This window comes from Antedon bifida, chromosome 6, assembly GCF_963402885.1.
Source record: "Antedon bifida chromosome 6, ecAntBifi1.1, whole genome shotgun sequence".
Lineage (NCBI taxonomy): Eukaryota > Metazoa > Echinodermata > Crinoidea > Comatulida > Antedonidae > Antedon > Antedon bifida.
In genome coordinates, this window is record NC_136231.1 from 21172833 (window position 1) to 21199032 (window position 26200).

The 26200-nt window shown below is 31.5% G+C and overlaps 3 protein-coding genes across 5 annotated transcripts in view; 1 reads left to right on the forward strand and 2 right to left on the reverse strand.

The window, feature by feature from the left end:
• The window catches only part of LOC144845920 (uncharacterized), a 31037-nt gene extending 29868 nt beyond the window's left edge, over positions 1-1169 (reverse strand). Inside the window, exon 1 of one of the 2 annotated variants that reach the window (XM_078703436.1) lies at positions 1035-1169. Coding sequence is in view for 1 of the 2 variants with exons in the window: in XM_078703435.1 (XP_078559561.1) it covers positions 131-221 (91 nt within the window). In the remaining variant the exon portion in view is untranslated. Of the gene's footprint in view, positions 1-130; positions 370-1034 lie in introns of those variants that run through there. The other variant, XM_078703435.1, reaches the window with a different exon arrangement.
• LOC144845929 (DGAT1/2-independent enzyme synthesizing storage lipids-like) overlaps positions 1-26200 on the forward strand; it is a 142047-nt gene that overhangs the window by 88341 nt on the left and 27506 nt on the right. The gene's annotated exons all lie outside the window — the stretch shown is intronic.
• LOC144845921 (monocarboxylate transporter 13-like) overlaps positions 19198-26200 on the reverse strand; it is a 30909-nt gene continuing 23906 nt past the window's right edge. For both annotated transcript variants that reach the window (XM_078703438.1, XM_078703437.1), the window contains exons 6-7: positions 20452-20595; positions 19198-20002 (exon numbers count right to left, since the gene is read on the reverse strand). In XM_078703438.1, the coding sequence (XP_078559564.1) occupies positions 19758-20002; positions 20452-20595 (389 nt within the window). In that variant the 3' untranslated portion in view covers positions 19198-19757. The remainder of the gene's footprint in view (positions 20003-20451; positions 20596-26200) is intronic.

The following is a 26200-nucleotide window of genomic DNA, read 5'->3' on the forward strand; positions in this document are numbered from 1 at the left end:
TTGCCATGTTACGTGATAATTGGATTGGATACTTCCGATACACTTAATTTTATGTACAGAAGAACCAAGGAGGAACTTCCTCTTTAATAAGATGTATTGTGCGATTTTACTGTAGTGTAGCAATACTTACGTTGATAACATAACACAGTCTTAACCATCAGCGACGAACAAAGCAGAATAGATGTCAAGCTAGCATATAACCTCTTGAACAAAACAATCATAGTACGTTAAGGCTGTATCCTCCAAAATGTTGTTTTACATTCCAAAATCAGTTGGTAGTGAATGTATAACGCAACAGTTGAAGTTATATTATTCGACTCGACTGACCGAAGCAGACGGCTTGTGAGCATTTTATCGACCAAAGCAAGGTCTGCTTGTTTACTGTACTGTAACCTTCTCAAATCAGATTGGCTTACAATCGACTAATGCATAATTCATGTATCACGGTTCACTGATCATGACCGGTCAATAGAACCTCGGAAGTATTTGGTAATTAAAAATGAAATAATGTACATCGATTTTGTTCAAATCAATAATATGTTTTATATTTTGCCTTCACTTAATACGACTTAAGTTTCAATGATTGGGTTATTGAACAAAATTGTATTTTTAATTTATTTTATTCGACGCGAGATTGCTTCATTACCATATTTGGTGTATGAAAGCATGTACAGTATGTGTAAACCATTGAACAACACGGAGTGGTAATATAATAATGATGTTTTTAAAAACAGTTAAGATTTTAAAAACACACTATTATCTATTATTATTAATAATACTTATAACTACCGTATTGTCGAACATCTCAAGAACATTTGCGGTAAATAAATGCCATATTTGTTTTAATAAGATGCCTATTCGTATGCAACTCATGATTCATAATTTTCAAGTATGTTTGTGTACAAACAAATTTAAAAATTTAGTTGGCGTACATATATATTAATACAAATTATTTCTATGCCTACCGATAGTAGTGCTTCCTGGGAATTCTGACTTTATTTTATTTTACTTTTAATACGGTATATCAAATTTACCTGATTCCAGTAACTAACTGTAATAAACGTGTATTTTTTTAAGAATTAGGCCTAGTGCTCTTTTGTTGTTTTGTCTAATTAACCTGTTGTCGATTTCAGTCTTCTGGGTGTTGCATGTTTCATTGTCTTGTCAATCTGTGTGTGGATACAAAATGTATAGGCTATTACTTTTTATTGTCTTGTGTTGGTTCGTCCCACCTTTAGGCCTATTATCATACTCTGTATAAATATATTTTTTAAGCATATTTTTTCCTCTCTTTTATATATTACAACGTTAAAAGTAGTTGTAATAAAAAATTGCTAGGCCTTTACATAAAATGATTGATTTTGATGTTTTTTAAACCATAATTGCATTCGTTATTTTACATTTTTTTTCAAAAAAAGTAATTAGGCTATTACATTACATTTTCGTAAAGTATATAGTGATTGCTTATAATGGACATAACAAAATATACAAATAGATATTCGATTGAGGATACGGTACATATATTTGTGTGTAGGTGTCCGTGTTGTTGTGGTTACATTGTCATTTAAATAGCGAATAAAGTGTATCGAACACATCGTGAAATACATTAGAAGTTTGACCTGCGGCATTGTATGAAAGTATTGATAGGCTAATTTTCCAATACTATAGAATAGTATGACTATTATTTATTGTACACGTATTATTCCAATATTATTAGTAGGTATACCTGTACAAGAAAACCAATAGCACTGATCCAACAGCGAAAAACTCTCCAATTATGGATAAATTATCTTGAGGCTTATGGATATTTGAAAGAGTCGCGAAGTACAACTATTAACTAGTCAGGGTTGAACCTGGACCATTGGAAGACAAGAAATCATCTACCAAGCTGCAGCTCCACTTCTGACGAATTGAATCCCTTTAATATCTGAACCTGGAAAACATTTCCACGGTGTTTGTAACCCCAGATAAGGCCTAAATGAATATGCCTACTGCCAAAATACTATTGGTATTAACCATCATGATTAAAAATAAATGTTACTTGTGCTGATCCAAGCTTTAGACAATTAATTCTCAAAATCATCATTTTAATCGATTGGTAAAGGCGGGTAGTGAATGCATGTTAACCATGAAGCAAAACTCCTTTCATCAAATCTCAACTTATAGGTAAGACTCATTCATTTTGTTCTAGTACCGGTAATATATTCCACTATGCACAAATTAAACGGTAACAACAACATAGACATACAAAATTCAACAACATACGCATGCAAAATAAAACTGCAAAAGCTGTGAATGAAAGACTGGATCCACCTCAAAGATGTCCTTGAATTGATCTCTTTATTTAAAAAAAAAACCAAAATGTAGGCCTATATCTAAATACTGTAATTACAATGAAAAGAAAACGAAAATCATACAAAATATGATTCTCTTAGTGAACAGACTAGAGGACCTTCACGAGATGCGAAGTGCACCTAACAAGATTAATTTCACTCTAATTCACAACTCTTTTAGAACCGAAACGCATTTTCCCTTAAAGGCCAGGTGCGGGCAAAAAATTTCTATTGATCATACATTCCAATAATTATCGATCTATAGTTTCCCCTATGTTTCATAATTTTTGGGATTTTATTTGTGTTACACAAGCTTGTTGAAAATAAGCACTTTCTTATCAGTGGGGGGATAGTTCAAATTACACAGTAAAATCTCTATTCGTTTGTACACACATTTTGTAAATAGAGAGGCATTTTAAAAAGCTATGAAATATAAACGGTGTGGTAAACAATTTTATCAGATGACTAAATATAGGTAATATAACTTGAATATTACATTTCTGATATTTTTATTCAACTTCCGATTTTTATTTTCATGCTATAGCAAAAATTATCCACCGTATATCCACCATCTTTTTTCACCATCTAGGGAGTCACCAGACATGTTATTACATTAGGTTAACTACCTAACTACTGAAAAAAAGTCTTTCTGGTTTTTATGGAAGAATTTTGCCAAATTTTGTATTTGACCATATTAAGGGAAATTCATGTTTTTTCGTCTTGATTTCTGTGACAAATATTTGGTTTATGTACAATTAACAAAATATTATATTTAAAATTCATGCCTGTACCTGAGCTTTAAGCCTATAAGGGTATTCTTCACGAGGCAAACATAAACTAGAACTACAATTCTTAAACTTAAGAGTTGTTTTTCACACCTTCAGTCTGCAAAATCTGATTAAACAGACGGATTATGACAAATAGAATTGTTTATGAAAAACTCCAGCTACCTAACTTAGAAAGAGCTACTCAACAAATGAATTGACACATCGGGGGCGTTGTACAAAAGGCGGTATATTTAAAAAGTACATGACGTAGTTATTTATTCTTCACGATGCAAACATGAACTAGAACTACATTCTTTGGTAAACCAAACAACGAGTTGTTTTTCACACCTCCAGTCTGCTAAATCTGATTAAACAGACGGATTATGACAAATCTAATTGTTTATGAAAAACTCCAGCTACATAACTTAGAAAGAGCTACTTAACAAAAATAAATTGAAAAATCGGGGGCGCTGTACAGGCAAAAGACGGTATATCAAAAAGTACATGACATGGTTAAGTTAAACTGTCACAATTTATTTTGGAATTTAAAGACAGATTTTTAAATTGTGACAAGTTACTTTTCTGTACCTTTTTAAATACTCAACTCAATAATATTGCTCACGGTTTTGTATATTTCCTATCACCCTCTGGCTACTTTCTCTTAATGTTCTCATTAAATCGAATAATGGATGTTATGATACAAACAAACACACACCCACAACAAGTAATACACACGGGTAATGAGGGAAAAGGTTAACCAGACGTCTAAAATTAATTGAATCCAGTGAGATGTAAAGTCGAAGGCTAGAGGGCGTACTCTAGACTGAAATGTGATTCCAACAGGAGGGGGAACCAACAAGATGTCGGCCGTAAATGTGTTCAAAAACATTATTTAATATAAAAAAAATCTAATATAATAAATTAAGACAACATCAATTACAGCACATATTCTTGTCTAGTTTTTATAAAATTAAATATAATAGTTAATAGCAATAAAATGAATAATGTCTTGGTAATCTAGCATTTGTTGTATACGAGGATCATATAGAATGCGTTCGCGTTTATACGCTTAACATGCTGCGTTGAGTATCGTTCTCATGCAGATAGGCGTAGTAGTGCGTATTGCGTAGAGCATATCTGATTGGTCGATTGTAGCTGCCATCTTGCTATATAAAATCATTGATTGAATCATAACATGCCGTTTGGGGGCGCTAATATCCATAGCTTGGCAGTACTTTACTGCCCCGTCATGAAAGAACGACTCAACTGCATAAACCAAAGTTTTGAGATAATCAACAAAACGTGTTATTGTTTTAGCCCTTCTTATGTGTAGATAATATTATTTTGATTTTCACACCTTTTAGTAGTACATATAAGTACTCTTTATTGTGTAGAAAGTTTTATTAAATTTACTGACTCTAATTTTAGATATGTCAGTTTCACTGTTTTTTCATAACATTCTTGGTCAATCATACACAAGAAAATCACGAAAGACTGACTCAACTGCATTTGTCATGAAAGAATCAACTCAACTACAAAATGTATTTTCAAGAAAGTACTAATTTAACGTAAAAATATATAAAAAACATTTTATATTATTTAATAATTTGATAATAAGACTTTAGTTTATATAATACTTAGTTATATAGTGATTTTTTAAATGATTTATGTTCCTAGGCCAATTTTGTCTACGTCATATAAGGCACCCAAAGCCCATTGTCCGCCTGTGCGTTTTTTGGATTGTTATAAGCTAAGACTAATTGGGGTTTTTGCCTATAAAGAATGAATTTATATGTGATATTATTTCATTAGAGGAAAATGAACAAGAATATATGTTATTCAAAATAATGACACCTTTTAAGGCATGATATTTAATTCATTCATTTTTAAAATTATTTTTGTCTCTGGACACTACCGTCGTTACATTGCTACAATCAAATTTCCCACTTTTCTGTATATATAATAGTGTGTACATATATTTGTATCTAAAAATAAGTTTAAAATATTGTTTTTCATGTTTCTTGTATTTTAAATTTTTAGTTTTAAGTAATAATTTAAGAGGGAGAATATTCAATAATAGCATAATGGTGTTCACATACAGTAGTCTCTCCGGGGTATTTAATTCTGAATATTCGAAAAATATAATTAATACTCTAATAATAACAAAACAAGTTTAAGTAAGTATTGAATAAAATAAATATTGACAATTATTAGTAGGGCAGTACCAAATTATTTAATGTTTAAAACAACAACATTTGAGTACACAGCTTGCTGTGCAGTAAACACCATTGTTGTGCACTTGAATGGGTTTCCTATGACATAATAGGTGTTAATATGTCAATTGAGTGAGTCTTTCATGACATTTGCAGTTGAGTTAGTCTTTGATGACAATAGTAACACACACTTGCAATTGAGTGGTATTTTGAATTTTAAATTTCATATTTCTAGTCAAAATTTTGAATATCTGAATATACCACAAGGTGTACTTTTCCCTAAATAGCCCGAAAAGTTAAAAAAGTGATTTTTGAAAAATGTGTCAGTTGAGTCGTTCTTTCATGACAGGGCAACAGTACTATGATTATAGTACAAGGAATATTACAACGGTGTAGTAATGGTACATTGTTTGAGAAATGCTGTATTTACTTGTACTTGCTATGGCTTTCATTTCAGCCTATATTCTTTCTCTCTTCTTGTAACATTATAAAAGTCTACTACTGTACTTGCAGACGACAACTCCGATTACCTCAAAAATCAGTCAGTATGATTTGTACCCCTCTCATTTATGTGGTGTTTATAACTAAATAATTAATTTATTCAAGTTAGTCAAGTTAGTCAACAATCTAGAGAATGGTTTACATGTTGGTGAACATAGAAAGCTCATTCCATTTTGTTATGCAAAAATTACATTTGTCCAGGTTTACAGACACACAGAATGTTTTGTGTAATTGTTGTACTGCTTGTAGTTTGTCCTTGGTTTGTACACATTAATTGTACACTTTTTGAAAACGTTACGACACACCAAAACATAAAAAAGTAGATCCGTTTTTCATACAATATTTACCCATATTTCTCTTTAAAAGTAAAGTGTGTTTATTTTCCCGGTTGTCAGTGAGTTATCACATTGGGTTGACCACTGTTCCTTGTTCTTACACCTTACCTAATTTACATCTAATGTAGGCCTATTGTAGGTACTATTACCGTATAATAGTTACCGGTAATACCCATGTCAATTCTTGTTTTTAAAAAGTAAAATAATTTGACAGGGAATAGATGTATATTCATCGAATTCGTTTTCAGTGGAGACACAATTCTTATTAACAACATTTACAAAAGCGATTTTATTATCAAATATGCTCAACATCTGATAAATGATGGGATTTAAAAGGTCATAGGGCACCGTTAATTGTATTTGTTGTAATTAAGTATCGGTTTTAAGATGTATGCATATTTGTAACAGATTGAATCACCTTTCGCAATCTTTTCAGAAGATTGAAAACAAAAACAATTGTTTAAAAATAGTTAAATAACATTAAAAAAACAAATAAGTATTCATCATATCATTTTTAATTAACTACCTGTATTTTTATGATGATTTTTTGTGATGCATTACTTTCATGTAACGCACTATTGTATATTTAGAATATTGTTTTCATTGTCAATGAAAATAAATACTTATAACTATGGAAATGCATTCTGAAACACTGAATTCGTCTTCAATTGAGTAAAACAATAAAACTAAATTTAGAAGAGCACGTTAACGCCTTGAAGTTGCACGAGTTTGAGGTAGTATTTTGTTTTATTTCGCGAAAAGGTATAGTACGAATTTTCACATGCATATTTACTTGCACATAATTTTACAATTTTAAAACTGATAAAATAGTATCTTAAAACCTCGTACCCTTCATCCATTCATAAACACAATGCAACTTGCAGTGTCTAATTTCTTTCGTTGATCAATACAACTGGCCCTCTAAAAGCAGCGTGGACTAGCTCTTGGTTTTTTTAAAGTCTTCTTGGTTATGATAGGTGTGCCATCTCTTCATTCTATTTGAGACTCATTGTTTCGGTCTTGCTGAGGTTCATGTTGAAGCCAAAATCAGTCAAAATTTCATATAAGATGTTGACTATAATTTAAAGCTTTTTGGATGACCGGCTGCTGAGCATTATATTGCAAATAGCCTATCTCACATACGGTGAATTCACTTGTTGCAGACTCCATTCTTTGTTTATATTATAGTGGCTTTATTCGGAATTTAATACGATACTTGTAGCGCGGAATGAATTTTAAATTTTAATTCAAGTCCAAGCAGAAAAGCTTAGGCTGCGTTCCCTCATTGCCTTACTCCTGCGTTGATAAACAATATTTACCTTCTTCTGCCATAAAGAAACAAATATTGGCCTACTTGTAGCGAGTATAGTGACTACAGAACCTCATATATAAATTTACGTAAGGGCAAAATTCGGTATCTCGTGCGTTATTTCTAGAATGTTTACTCGATGGTATTATAAAGTTGGTTCGTACTTTCGGTACTGATTTTAACCACCTGATGTAACCCTGTTTACTTATTAAATTGAGTTCGATATTTAGTTATTGGCAATTATAACGAATTTAGGTTCAACGATCCAAATAGGGGTGTTTTCCGATCGTGGTTCCATCTTGAAAAATACCCACACACAATAATACGAGGATGCTTCGCATTTTCCTATCTCCTCCTACGATAATTATTTTTAATGGCTGAAAACCGGTTGAACAGCTCGAGTACAGCATCATAATGTTAAAGAAAGGCCGATTTTCTTTAAAAAATACTGTTTTGATAGATTTAATATACGTTTATACAAATGTATTGATTTGCGATGAATGGAACTTCATTATTTGGTATACCTCCGTGGTTTAACACAAGTAGGTAAATTTATGTGCCCTTAGAGAATAAACTTAAAACCGCAAGATGCAATACTATACAATACTGTAAATACCTATTAACCACTGTTGGTCGCCATTTGAATCGCAAATTTCTTACTGTGAGTGTTGGTACGGTATAAACATCTATACAAATAAACTGTATTACTATGAGTGTGGAAGGCCCTCTGTTAGATTATAAACACATAATATACAAATAAACTATATTACTGACAGTTGTTTCTCAACGTTTGTATTAATTAATAATTACAACAAATATAAACGTCGTAGGTGTATCGTCACATGTACTTTACTATTTCAATCGACTATGACAGAAAAAGTTTTAACAAAGTATTAAATCGCAAATGTTTTACTGTATTTAGTGGTATATTATTTATAAGCCTATAGAACATGAACAAAATATTTCGTTGCTGAGTAGATAAAGAATATATTTAAAAATTGTACCTCTTTGTACCTTCCCTCAACCTTAATGTTACATACAAAACACAAAATGGGACTCCTTTTATGACAACTTTATCTTTCGGTAAGTAATTCCCAGGGTGCTAATTTTAGTTGACTACTTAAATCATCGTGTCTATTTATTCGTTTCTGTAAACGACAATGTATTATAGTCCTGCATTTGAAATCGCCAGTTCTTTTACGCTGAAATTACTATGTATTCGAGAACGTCCATCTGTGGGCACGACCTAGATGGTACGCGAGCGAAGCGAGCGTATCATCTTGTTAGTAAAATTATGAGTACTGTTGGTTAGGAGTATGTTCTAATGTTTTAAAAAAAATTGGTTCACATGGTCGTATCCGAGAAATCATCGATAAATAGCAGCTAAAATATTCCTATCTGATCTGAGTATGTTATTTGCGCATGTATCGCAGACTTTACTAGACCTGAAAGGACTTTCAAACAAAAGCGAACAGAATCATCAACATCAGTTTTGATGAAAATAGGTTATCAAAAAAAATTTCTTTTCCGAGATGATCGATGGTTTGGTAATGTTTGGCAGCAGACTTCTTATCCCAGATCTCACAAGAGGTGACATCTGAAGGCGTGTATGCAAGACTTATGGGCCTCCTATCCTAGTAAAGCTTTAAAAGCATGCATGCATGAACGACAAAATGACTAACGGATTAAAAATAAATGGGTCTTACGCCTTCCTTAAAAATAGAAATAGGTGAATGGATAAATAAAAGCAGTTCAGTAACTTGCAACGATCGCTCACCACACGAGTCAACCAACACTAGAGGGCGGTAGTATCAGGTTTTGATCTGAGCGTGCTTTGAGACGAGAAAATAATAAATATAGAAATGTTTGCTGAAGACCTCCATCATAATAATGTTCAAACATATAAAATTATTGGTCTGTTGCAATTTGTTTTATCACTGATTAAATTACGGTGAAGGTGAATTAGGACTCACACAATATTAATACAATACCATGGTAATCTTACAGCATGACACTGAGGTCACCTTTCCAAGACTCGTACCAGTCCTTTGATCTTATGTCTAGCTGCGAAAAATACAAACAGTACTGTACTATGTACATACTATTCTCCGCGGCGCGTGGTGTCTGTTAAATGGCGTGGAACTTATCATTTCGCAGCCACAGATAAACCTTTCAATATCCGGAGCACAGAATCCTGTTGTTAGATTGCATGCCTTGACAATACTAAATATATGGTTCAGCGCCACCTATAACTTATTCAGCTTAAGTTCTAATAGACTTAATTTGACAGCCGTGCAGCAATGAGTATTTTAAAACAGACGAAATAGTTCGGTCTTTTAGGCGTTCCCATTAATTAAAGCCATCATACCTACGTTTTTATGACACACTACATGTTATGTAAAAACAAATACTGTATGGACCTATTACGAAATGTTTTCGTCTTTAAACGGTTAATAAATGTGAAAAATAAGTCGATTCTAATCATTTAAGCGGCCCGCTATAAATACCAGAATGCATCGCGCGCGTATTGATATTTTGAAGTGATAAACCACTTTCGATCGCGTCAAAGGGTAAACAAACAAAAGAACCGTAACTTTTCAGCGAAAATATCAAAATTTGTCTAAATTAGTATGTATATCTTTCCAAAAATTCTGTCGCGATATGATGTGTGATGTTATTGATTTAAAAATAGGCGGCGCTGTTAGATTTCATGTTCAGAATCACAGTAACTGTCTTAAGAATTTTTTTTTTCCGTACGCGAAAATAATTTTTTTTCTTACATGAAAAATAGAGAAAAGAGTACTATTTAACAATTGTTAAATAGTGCGTACTACTGCACTCCATATGACCCACAATTGTCCAATTAAATTACAGGAAAGTATTTAGGTGTTATATAAAAAGTATATAGCAGAGAGTGAGTCTGTTTTAAATATTCAACATTTTGACTAGTAAGTTACTAGAAGCTAATTCAAGCTTTATATTCATCAACTTAATGCACTATTTTCGATGAACCTACAGTAGATATTACTTAAGCCTTAATATGTTCATTATACCGTAATATCATTAGATTGCTGGGGGCGATAATAGAGACTGTTTTAAAGATAATTTCTGAGATAACACAAGTCGTGTAATAGTGTGTATTTATTATTCTTTATTATTTTCAACTCTTAATTGGTCTTATAGTGAATAAACTTTCATATCATCATTATGTTTTCTTATCCTTCTAAACACAATCTGTATAAATTCATGCCAGCTAAATGATGTTTAGTTTGTAGAAATATAATAAATATTCAATATTAATATAACTATTATAATATATAATATAACTACACAGAGTGGATGAATGAATATATATATTTCACAAAGTTTTGGTAAAACCTTCTGGAAGAAAATATCATCATCTTCATCCAATTCCATAACTCTCTGTTCTAGTCCAATTTTTCAATTTGCGTATTTCACTCTTGGCCTACATTCCACACCTCTGTCTCTGTATGCCGTGCTAAATAAATAATATAAACTGAAATAACATAATAAAATATAGGCACCTACAAGGCATACCATGCGTACTATGTTATTAGTTTGCATTAATGTTTGTTGTTTTATTATTCAAAGACTGGCACTTGTCAATTTGATGGTTTCTAGATCCAGACGGAGACCGACCGACATGGACCTATGGACTAAAGAATCTTTAGTCCATGATTGACCTGACCTAGGTTTATCATCGGGCACATATTGTCAAGAATTAACAATAGCAAATTAATGGTGGCACGCATGGGTTATTTTGTGAACCAGTTCACCGGGGTAATCCGCACTCTTCTCGAATGATGAACTGAGTTCTTTAAAGTAGGCCCACTAGACCCATGGTTTATAGTCCTTATTCGAGAAGACCACCAGAAATAAAGTGTCTCCGGAAAGATTATACCATTCACATATCCTCTCCCCACCCCCACCACCCCAATTCACCAACATCAGAGATTGTCAATAAGAAAAAGCACTGTTACTTAAATACAATTTTTTGTAAATAAATGGTCGGCTGAGGATTACCTTTCGGAGTTTCGGGTCGGTACCTTTAACATTGTGTCCCCAGTTCACTGGGTTTTGCTAAGAGTAATGTCGAAGGGAAATTACAGTGACTATTGGAGCCCCCATTATAGCATGCTGGTTTAAAATTAGTTACGGAAGTTTGGAATCCTGTACACTATATTGTGTAAAGAAGAGAACGTGGGGAAAAGAGACAATGCAGGCCAATACATGACTGCAGTTAATGTCTGTTATTAATGGGTAAGATTGATAAATATACTGTTGTTACGTGTTTTAATTATGTCATCGTACTGTTTATAATATTTGTTTCTGATCATTTCTTTAAACACGACTTGGTTTTAGCATGTAAAATACAATTTTGCTAATTCAACTTGATCGAAATGGTTTACAACATTCGAATGTACGTTTCAGTAATTTTACTTTTAAATATCATCCAACAGTTGGTCACCGTGTTCTGTATAGTGCGAATTACGAATTATAGAGGTCATGCGATTTTATAAATGAATAGATATTGAAGCAGACAATAGCTTGAAGCTGTGTATTAAGGCAGGCAACTACATCTTAAATTGGTTGGCTAAATACAAACAGTTTTACGATTTTTTATTGTGAATAATTGAGATAGGGTGTCTGCTCTATTTAATTAATTGATTGATATCAACATAGACTCAAATTAAACACATACAGCTTTATAACACAACAATAAATAGTAGTTGGAAAAAGTTTGTTATATGGATTCAGATCTGATTCAAAGTTTAAAAGTTCGCATTAAAACGAATTTATTATATGAAATATGTTCTATGATATAGAAAATTAATAACTTATATAAAAAATAAATGAAATATATGTGTATGATTAAGATAAATCATTGAAAGAATACCGTACTTCAATGGTTAACCGACATTAGTGATAGCCATCAAATATTTTCTTCATAATGTTCTTTGATAGTGCGATCTCTATTTTATTATAAACTGCTAATAAAAAAGCACGTAATCCATTCATTACATTAAAAGTCATACAAATTAATACAGTAATGTAGAAATTCTGTATATTTAGATATTTTATAGGAAAGCAAACTATATTATTTCAACTTTACTTTTACAAACTACATTACAGCTCTACGAGAAAGTAATAAAGGAATGGCGTATATACAATACTCTACAATTTTACTTAAATTATTAAGCCTACTAAGATACCCGTCCCAGAGTTGGTAATTAGTAGGATTAGTGAGTAGACAAAAGAGGACAGTGAATTAACAGAGCGAGACGGTTGTATAAAGTGTTCCGTTCAGCTATTAAATTCGTTTCGCACAAGCGATGACGGTAAGCGTCATCCTAGGCTGAGGCCGCAGACCCTATACCATGCTTGGCAGTTGAGTTCTTCGAGAGCCAGGCCAGGTCTTTTTATAGCAAAGTTCAAAAGGATGAATTGAAAACACCTAATCAAAGTTTTAAAGAGGGCTTACGAGGATGCTTCCCTTTTCAAGCTAGAAGAATTAAAATGAATTTACTGTTTATGCATACAATATACATCAAATAGCGTTTTAGTTACATATACAGTACGTCCCGATGCGAAAGCTCATCATTAACAATCTCCCAACGCCTTCCGACTTCAAATTAATTATCAATTTTCTTAAAATACGAAATAAGAGACAATACATATATTTTTTAAGATTGCGGGAAAATCTGCACATGATTGGAGTGGAGTGATTTGACATTATTATCAACAGGTGGGTATTATAAGCTTATTATTTTAGGCCTATTATTATATTAATTAACGACCAGTTAACAAATTCAATTCCTAAAACTAATTGTAGTATTTATAATAAACTTATTAATGATATTTCCATTTATATTGATTATCATTTAAATTTTGTTTGTATTATTTTAAAATATGCCTTCAGTGTTTATTTAAAACTGTAGTACCGTCTTATCAAACTTGTCATCAATGGTTAAAACAGTCACCTATGTAAATTAGGCCTATATTTGATTTGACAGTTTGAATACACATTTAATATTTTCTTTTGATTGTCTATGTTATATATAAAAGAGAATACTCAATTCTATCGTATCCGAGTATAATTGCTACTTAAATTATTTAACGAGAGAATATGACGTCAATATGGCTATAAAGCACCTATCAAACATTTAACCATTAACCTTAGTAATCAACGATATAATTTTTTAGACATAGGAAAGTGTAAATTGAACAAGCAAGATGTGCTGATCTACAATAGCATAATTCTATGTGGAATGATGACAGTCTTCTTGTTGCTTCAAGTTATGGTACGCTTATATGGTAATACATGTTAATTTTAATTTACTATTAATTTGCCTAGATGCTATATTTTCCGAAATGTGTACTATGTATTAATTTATAGAAGATAGAAATATGTCTACAGAGAAACTGGCCTAAATTGTTATCAATTATTGCTAGAGTAAATAGTAATGATCGTTGTAACTCTAAATATGGCGACGACTCAAGGAGGTTGAAAGACACGAGAGGATGTCAGATTTAGAGATCAGAGCCTAAAACAATATAGATGGTTTTTTATGTTAAGATTCCATAATAGCCCATGTGCAAATTAATCTGCTTGCAAAAGAGATCCACATAACTTCATAGTGTGTCCCATAAATATGCTGTTATTACAATACTTTGACCATAATTGAAATAAGAAAATTCAGCTAACGGCAGTAATTATTTTAATGAAGCACACGATATCGATATATTTTAATGTTGGCCTTATAGTACAGACACATTTTAGGGTATAGTGTTTTAATGGATATGGCTGTTTATTGTTTCTAATTTCCTTCCTTCCCTTTCTTCGTCTTAAATAATAACAAGGCCACCAGCCATTAAGTCGCGTGCTACAATGCATAGTGATACCGGACCGACAGACAGACAGACAGACAGACAGACCGACATAGTGACCAACCGACCGACATAGTGAACTATAGAGTCGCGTCCACGCGACTAAAAACACGATATGCAGGTAGCTGCCCTAAAAAAAATTGTTGGAAGACCTTTTTGATAGATCTGAAGAAAAAAAAAACCTTCTTTGGGAAGATGACAAAAGACAGAAATGGGTGGGGTGGGAGGACTTGTTTGGAGACTGTGGGATACCTCTTCAGTCAAGGACTGTTCTCCCAGACGGCCCAGTATACAGCAGACAAACAAGCACAATACCAAGTTAAAATACAAAGCCAAAACAACCACACCTAACTGTTAGCAGCATTCCATGACTTAATTATAAACAAACAATTTTCGTTTCAGTTTTAGCTGAAGCAATGTTTTGGTGATGTTTTCTCTAGCAAGAAAAAAACATCTAAAAGGCATTTAAAGCATACGACGCTGTTATTCTGATTGGCTGTTGCTCTTAAATGTCGCCCGTCGCACGGTAACTGACAACATGGTTACAAAAAGAAATTTCATAAAACAAATAAAGATACAAGGTTTTGATAGCAAAGTGACGTCATGTTATGTGAAACAAAGTTGAGTTTCTGTTCCGGAATGTTCGGTTAAGGACTTTTTTTGAATTTATACTCTATGCAATAATGTGTCTATTATATTAGTCTATGGCAAAATGCATAAGCTATATTTATGGTGTACTAGTCAAACCTGTGCATCTGTGTATCCACGTATGTTTATTTTTTTTATATTATACGTTTATGTATAATGGCCACTTTTCACAAACGATAGTAAATATCTCTTAAAAATCTAATGGATATAAAAAGATTGTAACGACGCAATAAAGCCCGCGGGAAATATCAAACAATTCATAAATGATTGATATTGACAGTTATATTTCAACATGACTTGTCCAGAATTATCTAAATTGTAAAACAAAGATAACTGAGTGAATTTAAAGTTTACCTGTATGAAAAGTTAGCTGTGTTAATGATAGACGACGGCCATGCTCAAGGATATACCACTGTGCGTTAATAGAGGCAGATGACCAAATCCATCCATACAACGTTCGATTTGGCCAACAGGTGACCACTATCAGGCAAATGCTTTCATGCATTTTCACGCTTGTGGTATGCCATCATGCATTCTATTAAAACAATGGTTGTGTTCATCTGTATGCACCCACATTGTGATCTGCGGGCAAACGATAACATCCAAGTTGCGTTTACACTTTCACCATTATCATGCCATCATGTTTTCTACATTACGTGTTTCAGTCAAAAACACGTAAAAGTTTTAACACTATATCTATATTAGTAATCCGTTACAACTCAAAGTCAAATTACTGAAAGAAACTGCCAAGCTTTCGGAAACAAACTATTCAGCAGGGTTGACTTCATAATCTATTACAACGTTTACACGTTCAATAATTGAATTGTAGCAATTATCTTTTAACTCAGATTCCTTAATTGATATTTTGTATATGTATTTTTTATTGTCCTTTTTATTTTTATATTATCCCAACAATTTGTTAATTGGCTATAAGTCCATGCATGCATCGAAGTATACTGTCTTGTATTGGCCTAACGCATGCAGACTATTTCTTTTACTGCCCTACATAACTGACTAACGGGAAGATTTTGCAGCACTTGCGTATTGCATGTGATAGATAACAGGAAGACCACATTGCCTCGTAAACATATCCCCTGGCTACATTAACAAACACTCAGAAGCATGCAACAGCACTTTAATCTCTGCTCAGACTATGCCATTAATTTATTTTATGCTTTGATTCAATTTGTATTTGAAACGAAATTTCTAGGACACACTGCAACTTACACCACGATGATCGCTTAGCGTAATTACCAACCAACCTAATTCTATGGAGAAAAATCACCAAGAAAAACATTCTTTCATATAATGATTAACTGTGTAATGTAGATACACAAAAGTACTGCGTTTTATTTTAAATATATTCAACCAAAAATATAAATACCTGTGTATTAATTATTAAAGATGCAATCACTGTCTATAACTTAAAAGCATGTGAATTGAGTTATTAACATGAACAATATAACATGGTATGTATGTTTTATGGTCATGTAAATAATGATTATGGAAATCAATAGAAAACAGTTTGATAATCAATCATGCAAAGATCGATAATTGGAAATTAACGAACAAGTTAGTTTCCAAGCGAAAGTTTAAATCTCACGCATGCGCCTATTCAATAACAATAGGTATACTCCGCATTTAGAACCTGTGCTTATACACTTTGATTTTATATTTAAACGTATAACAACAAATACTGTCAACATGCATGTTTCATGTGTTTTTAGACACGTGTGTAGCAATATACTCAGTGGATGTACAGTAGCTTGTGTCCGATCAGCTGCTACATATTTTGATGATAAAGTTCAACTTATCGACAATTTCTTTCCCTTGATGCTGCAGTCCATTGCAAAATATGTTGTATTGGCAAGCCGTAGAGCATTACTACTAACCATAAAAGGTCTATCCCTACGCCCATGAGATAATACATTAATAATTTTTTATTATAATTATGAATATAGACCTACAATTCCATTTTTTTGTGTATGTATCCCATTCGCAATTTTTCCCTGCACATTTGAATCCGTCTAAACCAATCGTCGTGGATTAATTAATTAAACGCTGTGTTTCAATCTAAAATTTGTAAAACTGCAGAGAAAAGCTTTGAAAGAAATTCATTATTCAACTAATAGTTATGAAAATATGGTATCAATATAATACCGTAGAACAATATAACTTACATCGAAGATTTGAGACGACGAACAAGTTGATGAGGTAATTCAAACAGGAGAGGGAAGTTGTAGACGTTAAACATCATCAGAGTGGAGTAAAAGAAGGATGAACAAGCACTTCCCAAGATTGGCAGAATTACTAATTATCATTAGACACATCAACATGCACAAAAGGAATGCAGAGGACAAAAGGGGTTGTCGGTTTGTTTACAATAAATTTAAAAAATCACATCAGAATAAGAATATTACGAGCATGTACAGGGCCGTAGCCAGGATCTGTCAAGGGGGGGTTCAGACACTAAGTATTTGGGTCACTGCCCCGCACCAACCCCCAAACCCCCCACTCTCGCACATAACATTCATGATAAATGGCACCTCTAATTGGCCGGAAAAAACACTCTCATGCAGCATGCTACCATTAAACAAAACGATCGTACTTTTTTCCTCCTCCTCACACACGTGGACTATTTAAAGGACGATAATATTTGTTGCCGTATGTTAGATGCGCGTGCTCTGTGTGCTGAACCACCGCCGATTGTTTGATCATTCACTCGGTATTTTGTTTTGCGTTCAAGTTACAAGCCCCCCAAAAAAAGCACAATTTGGGTGAGAAGGCAAATTCAATGCTTATTATAGCCAGGGGCGGACCCAGGGGTGTTTCCCTTGTGGCCCGGGCAACACCCTTAATTTCATACTAAATGTTGTTTCTGCCACTAAATTAAAATTGAGTTCCATTTCATCGTATACAATATCCATCCGGACCCGGAACTTGATAGGCTTAGTCATAAAGTAGTTACAGAGTTGCAGGGCATTTTATCATTGTTGAATGTTTTGATATTAGCTTAATTGTTAAAACGACCTTCACAACCACAATATTTCTTTGTAATAAAATTTATTTTAAATGGAACGCTACAAAAATAATCCTCTGCTTCATCAGAGCATGAATACTCAATAACCAGACAAGAACGTATCTTTATTACGTTTTACTATCAATCCATTTTCATATCACGCAATCCATTTTTCAACAATATAGTGGTATAATAATACCATTTTGAGGGATTAGTTACAGTTTGACTTTGAATAAACCATTGGTAATTTACTAAAAATCCAAAATGAACTTGTGTTATAATACAAACAACATTATTCAATCAAAGAAACGCTCTACTACACATGAGAAATAGCCTACCCACGCATAGCAGTGTTACTAGAGCCATAACAGATTACCTCTAATGGATCAATCATTCACACATGAATTCAAAAATTCATCGACAAACGAAATAGGCCTATAGCCTATATTCATTCCTTTTAAATATTAGGCATATTGCCAAGGCTAATAATCGATTTGTCCATAATTATTGCGTTTTGCCGGGGGTTTTCCATAATCTGAGGCCAATTTTTAGGCCAAATCCTAATTGTGCGTATAGTTTTGTATTTCCGATGCGTGTAGTACCCTATTTATCTTCATTTCCGTACGTTTGTAAATATTAGTCCGAATTTCCGTAGTAATTTATAGACGTTCCGAAATTTGAACCGTGTTATACCGGTAGCAGAGCAAAGTTTGCTTCTTTCTGCAAATGTCCTATCATTATTTTCTTTGTTTTATTTGGAGTGTGGTTTAAAACAACACTTTTGTAAAGTTTATAGTGGATAAATAAAAATGAATTTTTGGAAATTGTGGTTTTAACATCTGACTTTATTTAGCATTTTTAAATGAATTAAAATTCCGAATTATACAATTTAACCTTTCGCTCAATATATTTATAGCAACAGCTTCATATTTTTTGTATAACTTTTTAAAATTATTAATTGATAATTAATTTACATTAATTGAGTACAGTTATTAGAATGTATTACCGTACCAAAAGGTGGGGTTCGCTGTAAAGGGGGGGGGGGGGGTTGTTCGCCCGAACCATAAAAACCCCCCCTGGCTACGGGCCTGATGTATGGTAAAAGTAACATACTACAGTATATCATGCGAGATTAAGTGAAGACAACAATTTCAAGACGTTCCGGCCTGCATCTTTATTAGATATGCATTCATTACAATATTGTTCGTATTTCTATCTTTGATATTATTGAACTGATTTGTTTTTATGATACGATCTACCCTTTATGAATTTTCTAGAGTAATTGTGTCATAATTAAGTAAAATGATTATGCCTGTTTTCCGATTGCATAGCAACCATTAGTCCATTTTCATGTGTCTATTTGTTACCTATAGTCTTATTGTTTATTGTTTTCTATTTATTGTCTTATTCTATAACATTAAACATAGAACTATTGCTTATCGATAGGATAAAAATAATTATCTATTTATTCTACATTATTCTACAATTATATTTAAAAATGGTCTATGATGTGGACAGATATTACTAAACATATCCAAGAAAAACCATAAACCTAATTAACATAAATGTAAATATTTAACACGTCACTGTTAACAAAAAAGGATTAAAACTAAACACTTATAAAACAAGATAATAAGTAAAACATTATTTAAGATAATACAAACCATATCAATCTAAAAGATACTAAATTTATTATTTTTTTACATCTAATTATGTGCTGATGTCATTCAAATGAACTATAACCTTTTTGTTGCTGTTTACGTTTACCATGATATTCAACAAACAAACGAGTCATTTCTATGACTGTCGGCCGTCTTTTTGTTTCCTCTGGCTGATTTTTATTTTCCCACATCCACCGACCTAATCTTATAGCCGGAATGCTGGCAAATATTAACATTGCTAGTTGAAAAATCCCTGTATTCACGTAGAAGTCAACGATATAACTTTTAGTTGCATCATATATGAAACCTAAAATTAAACAAAACAAAATAAAATGATTGATTAACCATTTCCATGGTGAAAAAGTGGTGAACATATGCTTGTGAGAATATGGCTGCGAGCAACTGAGGCACTCTTCATCAATTGTTGCTTTCTCTATTTTAATTTACTTCATTCTAAAGACGACGTTTTAAGTACTTTGACCGGAACAACGACACTGTTAGTCGCCGGTGCAATTCATGCATTAAATTGTTTAGGGTTACAATTGTCTAACAATCATGCATAGAAGTAATACATTAAGATATGTTTTTAACGAGCAAATAATGGAAACCCAGCGTGTGTACTCAATAATGTATTGTACCATACAATGTCGCCAGATGAAACATAATTGTTATTTTTAGTTGGGTTGGTTGCATATCAGTAATTTATTAATATGTAAGTTATTTTATATGGAATAAATGTGTAATTTGATTAATTACCTGCTACACCTGGTCCTATAATGATGGCTATACCAGGCGGTACCTGACAAAACGCCCATGCTTGCCTGGCCAGATCTTTGCGAAAAAGTTGCGTTGTTGTTGGAAAAAGCAACGAGTTGAAAACACCATTGAAAAATCCTATAACTAAAACGACAAAAGCGTACAAATTAGAAATTGCTTTGAAAGTGAAATTGTCTTCCTTTCGTTTAATTTGATGCAACGGTCAAGTTCTAGATTTAAATCTGTATTTGAATAGGTTTGAATATTTTATAAATTTCATCAAATATTCAATTAAGAATTCCAAATTGTTGATTATACATCTTATTAATAAAATCATACTTTAACAGTTCGAGTAGTGGTATTAATAGTTACATATCTATTAATTAAATTATGTATATTAATTCAAACTCGATTGAAAATTACCATATCTTGTGTGTGAAAGACTCTGAAATTTTATTCTTGACAAATGTGTCTTATATTTGTCAAGTCAAAATAGAATAAGGAAATATACATATAGTCCATGGGCCAGGTCCAGTTTTTTGCGAAAGCAGTATCAAATTGGTGGCAAATGCTACCATACATTTTTGGAAAGCTTAATATGTCTACTTTTCAGAAATCCATGATAGCAATGCCAATTGTACAGCTTAATAGTCATTTTTTAGGATTATATAACACCGCCTACGGAAAATATGCAACACAAAATTTTGGGGTAGGGGGTAACATTTTTGCTAATAACTTGGGATTGAGTGAACATATTTGCATTTTCTTTGTGTCAGTATGTAGTGTATAGACTGCTTAAGCATAATATATTTTTATAAGTAAATCCAAAAATTATTGACGCCATTAGAGGTCAGAAGGTCACTGAACTTTAATAAAAAATGAATTTTTTTCTAATATTAACTCATAACTTTCAGTTTTTAACTAAAAAAATACAATAGATGTTATGCAAACTGATGTTTTCATGAACATATAGACCCAATAAACAAGAAAATTGGAGTTAAAGATTAACAAAATATGAATATACTGTGTATTATGAAGAAATTTGTTGTTTTTAGTAATTTGTAATCGTTTACAATTATGGGGTAGGGGGTAACATTTTTGCGAATAATTTACAATTTAGTTAACAAATTTGCATTTTCTTGCTATCAGTATGTAGTGTATAGATTGCCTAATTGCAATATACTTTTTAAAAATGAATCCCGCATTTATTGACATCTTTAGAGGTCAAAAGGTCACTGACCTTTAATCAAAAATGCAATTTCTTCTAAAATAGCTTATGAATTTCAATTTTAAACACAAAAATACAAGAAATCTTATGCAAACTAATGTTTTCTTAAACATATAGACACAATAAATAAGAAAATTGAAGTTAACATTTTTTCAAAAATGAATATGCTGTTCATTATAAAGAAACTTGTTCGTCATTAGTAATTTGTGACAATTATGGGGTAGGGGGTAATATTTTTGCAAATAACTTAAGATTTAGTTAACAGATTTACATTTTCTTGTTATCATTATGTAGTGTATGGATTTCTTTATTGTAATATGCTTTTAAAAAATGAATCCAACATCTATTGATGCCTTTTAGAGGTCAAAGGTCAATGACCTTTAATCAAAAATGCAATTTCTTCTAAATTAACTTATAAATTTCAATTTTAAACACAAAAATATATAGAGATCTTATGTTAATGTTTTCCCAAACCTATAGACACAATAAACAAGGAAATTGAAGTTAAACAAACAAATATTCTGTGAATTTATGAAGACATTCTGTCTGTTAATAGTAATTTCTTATTAACAATTATAGGGTAAGGGGTTACATTTTTCCTAATAACTTTGTATTTAGTGATCACATTTGCATTTTTTTTGGTATTAATATGTACTGTGTAGGTTGCTTAATTGTTATATTCATTTTGAAAAAAATAAAACGTAACATATATTGACATCTTTTTAGGTCAAATGGTCATTGAACATTTAAAAAATGTCCAAATTTACATTAATAAAGTTTTAATATTTAACGCAAAAATACAACAAATCTAATACAAACTTTTTTTTAAACCTATAAAGACAATGGACAAGAAATTGAAGTTAAAGATTAAAAACAAATAAACATGTGTACAGTAATAATAATATTAAGAATTGTGACCGTATTAGTAATTTGTAATTATTCAAAATTATGGGGTAAGGTAACATTTTTGCTAATAACTTTGAATTTAGTGAACAGATTTTGCCTTTCTTGGTACCAATAAGTAGTATATCAACTGTTTAATTGCTATATATTAAAACATTATCAAATTGTTATTACCAATAGATTTATGTGGTTTTTATTTTATTAAACCTATAGAAAAATATTCACCGTTTAGTATTGTTATAGGTTACGAAATAACATGACTTTTTGGAGGGTATACATTATTTGATTTATTATTTATTAAAAATATCGTTGATGTTTCATTGTTATTACATATTGATAATAATAAACATATCCAGCTTCTGTGTTGTAAATTGTTTTTTATAATTTACATATTCCAAACATTCAATTGTCTATAGTAATCATAGAAATGACAATTGTTTAGATTACCAATTATATCTGTAATTGATCTGTATTTGTAAATGATAAGATATTCTAAGGTTATAAATGTTCATCTCGTCTGCAAATGCAAATTAGGTAGTTTTCTTCTTTTTTTTTTAAAAACAAAACTGTTATGGTATTGTAATATTACAGGACAATAACATTTTCCTTCATCTTGATTTAAAGAAAACAGTTAGTTTATTCAAACTCATTAATATGTCAATTTTTTAGATTTTCATATTAGCTGCAGTTCAGCAATTCACACTTACTAGGAAATTTACACTACAGCATCAGAGACCGGTGGCGCTTCCACATACGTTTGAAAGAACTGGGTATCTCTCTGTTTTCATATCTCAGTTTGAATTATATTGGAGGATAACTCTGACACAACCACCTAAAGTTAGGTCCAGTCAATGCAATTTACACAGGAAGGAAAAATCATATCTGGTATCTTCAGAAGAGACTGTCATGTATACTTTACATTTTCTTCATTGATCACAGACGCCACTGAGCCAAATAGTGTTTCTATCCATTGTTGGATGCCCTTCACATCTCTAGAGAATACAGACTGAAGACTATAACGTGCTGTACCAGGGTACTTGGTTCTAGTATTTTTGTCAGCTTTTTCCATAACATTTTAAAAGATATTAGCGGTAACATTGATCAAAACCGGGAAACTTGCAAAGTATCACATTCCAAAATGTCAAGGAACATTGTACAAGATCATACTTCATTTTGCGATAACAAAATCATGTCTTTTTAAGATTTCCATATATACCCAGTTGTTTTAAATGATGTAGGCTCCACTGGAATTTGACGATGTAATATAATAGAATTAATTCTATTATGAATGTGTGAATTGCTAAACTGCAGCTGATATGCAGATCTGAAACATTTACCTATTGTTAATGAGTTCATTTTTGTAAACCAAGATACAGGAAATTGTCAGATGAACATTATAGAAAAGAATATCTTTTAAATACAAATTTAATTGGTAGGCCCTAGTGTCATTTTTAAAATTACTATATAAGTCAATTAATTCATTTAAAGTACAAAATGTAAAATAATAACAATTTACACAGTATAGCCTAAAAACTAGAGCAGCAGCGTGAAAATAACCAAATACCCTATAAAAAGTAGTGGAGCTGTAGCTTGGTAATTAACGTGCTTGCCTTCCAATCCCAAGGTCCGGGGTTTAATCCTGACCTAGTGCCAGGGTTGTAACTCACAACTCTTTCAACTCCACTTCTTCACGATAAATTATAAAATAGTTTATCCATCCTGTAACTTTACGATGAAATAAATGTTTTTATAAAGCTCTATATCCTCATATTAAAACAAAATCATTAATTTTTTTTTTCAATAAATAAAATAATGTATACCCTCCAACAAGTCATGCATAATGTTATTTTGTACCCCACAACAACACTAAATACTACAATTTTTCAATTTGTCTACAGGCTTTAAATAAAACTACACAGCCACTATTGGTAATATTATTTGAGATCAAAATGTTGCATAATTTTTTGATATAACAATTTTTAATTAAACAGCTTATACAGTACCCTACTTATTGTTACCAAGAAATGCAAAATATGTTTAATAAATTCAAAGTTATTAGCAAAAATGTTACCCCTTACCCCATCATTTAAAGGATTACAAATTACTAATACGGTCAAAATTCTTCATATTGTTAGGGCCTATACATGTTTATTTGTGTTTAATCTGTAACTTCAATTTGTATTTGTACATTGTCTGTATAGGTTTAAAAAAAACACCAGTTTGTAATAGATTTCTGGTATTTTTGTGTTTAAAATTGAAACTTTATTCATGTTAAATTTTGACGAAATTGTATTTTTTGTTAATGTTCAATGACCCTTTGACCTACAATGATGTCAATATGTTACGTTTTATTTTTTCAACATGAATATAACAATTAGCCAACCTACACAGTACATATTAATACAAAAAAAAGCAAATTTGATCAGTAAATACAAAGTTATTAGAAAAAATGTTACCCCTTACCCTATAATTGTTAATAACAAAGTATTATTAACGGACAAAATGTCTTCATAAATTCATAGAATATTTGTTTGTTTAATTTCAATTTCTTGTTCATTGTGTCTATATGTTTAGGAAAACATAAACATAAGATCTCTTATAAGTTTGTGTTTAAAATTTAAATGTATAAGTTATTTTAGAAGAAATTGCATTTTTGATTGAAGGTCATTGACCTTTGACCTCTAAAGATGTCAATAAATGTTGGATTCATTTTTTAAAAGTATATTACAATTAGGCAATCTATACACTACATACTGATAGCAAGAAAATGCAAATCTGTTAACTAAATTGTAAGTTATTCGCAAACATGTTACCCCCTACCCCATAATTGTAAACGATTACAAATTACTGAAAACGAACAAATTTCTTCACAATACATAGCATATTCATTTTTTGTTAATCTTTAGTTTCAATTTTCTTGTTTATTGGGTCTATATGTTCATGAAAATATCTGTTTGCATAATATCTATTGTATTTTTTTGGTTAAAAACTGAAAGTTATAAGTTAATATTAGAAAAAAAATCGTTTTTTATTAATTAAAGTTCAATGACCTTCTGACCTCTAATGTCGTCAATATTTGTTGGATTAACTTAAAAAAATATATTACGCTTAAGCAGTCTATACACTACATACTGATACCAAGAAAATGCAAATCTGTTCACTCAATCCCAAGTTATTAGCAAAACTGTTACCCCCTACCCCATTATTGTCAATGATTACTAATGACGAACAAGTTTCTTTATAATGCACAGCATATTCAATTTTGAAAAAATGTTAAATTCAATTTTCTTATTTATTGTGTCTATAGGTTTAAGAAAAAATTAGTTTGCATAAGATTTCTTGTATTTTTGTGTTTAAAATTGAAATTTATAAGCTAATTTAGAAGAAATTGCATTTTTGATTAAAGGTCAGTGGCTTTGACCTCTAAAGATGTCAATAAATGCGGGATTCATTTTTAAAAAGTATATTACAATTAGGCAATCTATACACTACATACTGATAGCAAGAAAATGCAAATCTGTTAACTAAATTGTAAATTATTCGCAAAAATGTTACCCCCTACCCCATAATTGTAAACGATTACAAATTACTAAAAACAACAAATTTCTTCATAATACA